The 2,991-nt window shown below is 25.7% G+C and overlaps 1 protein-coding gene across 1 annotated transcript in view; it reads right to left on the bottom strand.

The window, feature by feature from the left end:
* Nucleotides 1-2,082: 2,082 nt before the first annotated feature.
* The window catches only part of LOC137626525 (uncharacterized), a 16,740-nt gene continuing 15,831 nt past the window's right edge, over nt 2,083-2,991 (bottom strand). The window contains exon 7 of the mRNA XM_068357568.1: nt 2,083-2,617. Coding sequence (XP_068213669.1) covers nt 2,531-2,617 — 87 coding nt within the window. The 3' untranslated portion in view covers nt 2,083-2,530. The remainder of the gene's footprint in view (nt 2,618-2,991) is intronic.

Below are 2,991 nucleotides of genomic sequence, written 5' to 3' on the forward strand. Positions count from 1 at the left end.
AATCAAGATTTTAAGCATTCATTATGTTAAATATGATTATATATATGACACTGGTTTACATTCAGAATCATCTTTACCTTTAATGTATTGTTATAAATGAAAATCAGATTAAATTTCTCAATAATTTCAATTTATTTTTGATACTGTCTGTACATTTCAGTTCAATGTATACATCTTGTTTAGACAAACTTGTCTCATCTGATAATCAAATTGCTTCTGGCTAATTAGCTATATCCGTAATCATTATATAAAAATAAATGTGTGAGTCTTACAATATTGAAAAAAAAATAATCTTTAAAATCAATATTTAAATTTTTGATGACTTATTTCGACTTGATTTGGGTTTTCAACCTATAAACTTATCAATTTATCAACTCATTACTTATTTTTTAATGTATAAATATTGTATTATTTTTGATAAATGAATTATTTTTACCGGATTCCATTCAATGTTAATGAGAAAAAATAAACATGATAATTTTGATTTCATGATTTTAATAATAAAAAACACTATTGATTTAGGAGAAAAATTATACAAGAAATTTAACTCTCTATTCATAGTTGTCCATATTTTGTTATATATCATTTTCCCCTAAATGTTACTAAAACTCTCACTTATTCTTTTTCATTAAATTTTTTCTTGAAAATTAATAAAAATTAAGTATAATGAGGAAATCTAACATGATCTTTGATCCGATATATAAAATAACTGGTTTTAATATTATTGACACAATAAATTAATATTAATCGTAAGCAATATCATTCTTTATACACATCAATCCTCATATTATGAAAAAAAAATTTGGACATATTTATATAAAAATCTGTTTGGAATATATTCTCCAAAACCAAAATTTTCCCCCTGATGATAATAACACTCCGATATTCTTTGAAGTACGTGTCGCTTCGTAGCTCTTCTTGAAGTCTGAGGACGAAGCTGTTTCACGCGGCTTTATAAAACGCAATATCATTCGCATCAAAAGAATTCTTCTCTTTCTACTTGTAATGATGGCTTGGAGACAAGAATCTCATTTTCTCTCTTCTTTCCTAGACTGTATAACTAAGGTATTCAATGCTCCCTTTGAGTTACGAGACGTAAAACTGATATCACATTTACTTCCATCTAAAGACTCCGAAATCAAGCTCTTGAGAATCCTAATATTTGGCTTCTAATATATCATAAATTTATGCTATGAATATTAACGAAGGATAATCTCCCATTTTACTTGACAGATATACAAGAAAATAAAAAATATTTTTAGTCCTTTTTATCTTTGGTATACATCTTCTATTTTACTTAACTGATATGCCAAAAAAATATATTCTTAGGCTATTTTTCTCTTTGGTATACATCACCGTTACTGCATTTATTCATTGGTGAAAATATAATTTTCATTCTTTAACTATTTTTTTTTCTATTTATTATAAACTTGTAATAGATATGTTTGATAATCAGGGTCAATAATTCCCACTATTGTAAAAAATCTCGTATTTTGTAGCTATATCTTTGATAACTATATTTCTTTACAAATAGTTAATATACTTCCAAAGATTTACATAAATTTGATTTTTCGTAGTTACATTTTTAAATAATTTCCCAGGTAGATATTTGTTTGATACAAGTATTATTTTTAAATTTTCTTGAAAATAAAAATGTGTGGGTTATAATAATTATATATATATATATATATATATATATATATATATATATATATATATATATATATATATATATATATATATATATATATATATATATATATATATATATATATATATATATATATATATATATATATATATATATATATATATATATATATATATATATATATATATATATATATATATATATATATATATATATATATATATATATATATATATATCCCTGTGTTATCATCATATACATAGTATCTTAGAGTCTATAATTTTCAATGAATGTATTCATCATTTTAATACAGCCCCAAGAATACAAAGAATACAAAGGAGCTTATACCATAGGATTTCAAACAACCAGTAAACACAAAAGACGAGATTAATCTTTGACTAGTGTTCTGCATAAACCACTGAACAGTGAGACCTCTGGTATCAAAACGGAAATAGGTTTTAATCTTGGAGCCCTTTGGAGCCATTCTCTGTCGAAGACGGTTGATGAGGATTCATTATGAATCTGACTCCACGAAGAATATTTAAAGAAAAGGTATTTTCTTCTGGAGCAACTTGAAGTGATTCCCAATCGAAGACGGTTGACGAGGATTCACTATGAGTCTGAATCCACGAAAAATATTTTGAGTAAAGGTCTTTCATCCTAGAGCAAAATAGTCATTCCCAATTGAAGACGGTTGACGATAATTCCTTATGAATATGACGCCGCGAAGACTCCTCAGGAATCGAACACTGAATAAGTAATTGCATATTGATACTCTGTCGTTTAACAAGTGAGAAATATCATATCATTCCAAGAGCCACTCAGAATCACTAGGAATCATTGAGGAATCATCTGGAATCCAAAGGAGTATCTAGAGCCTCAGAGCTCAATAGCCTCTGGTTCCTTGTAAGAGACTCCTGCTCTTATATTCCTCAGGAATCGCATCACAGACCATAGACAAAATATCTGTTAATAAATAAAAAAGAATGATAGTTAATTATAATATTCCAAATTATTACAGAAAAGATTAATGAATGCCAAACTTCATTACATATTTTTCTGGTAAATCTCAAAAGAAAGTTAGTTTGATTTTATGTCAAAAATTTTCTATTTTCAAAATAACAAAAACTCAATGCATTCATATTAAATTCAACCTAAATAATAAAATACTTTTGTTTCGATGTTTTTTTTTCAAGTAGGTCAGCCCATAATCAATCCAGCAAAATGAAAATAAAATCTATTTTATTATTTGTAGATAACTGCAAAATTTGATTCATTTATATTAAATTCTATGTCAATAATATGAATCAGTGAAAGGATTTTATTTAATGTTTTTTATT

This window comes from Palaemon carinicauda, chromosome 34 (assembly GCF_036898095.1).
Source record: "Palaemon carinicauda isolate YSFRI2023 chromosome 34, ASM3689809v2, whole genome shotgun sequence".
Lineage (NCBI taxonomy): Eukaryota > Metazoa > Arthropoda > Malacostraca > Decapoda > Palaemonidae > Palaemon > Palaemon carinicauda.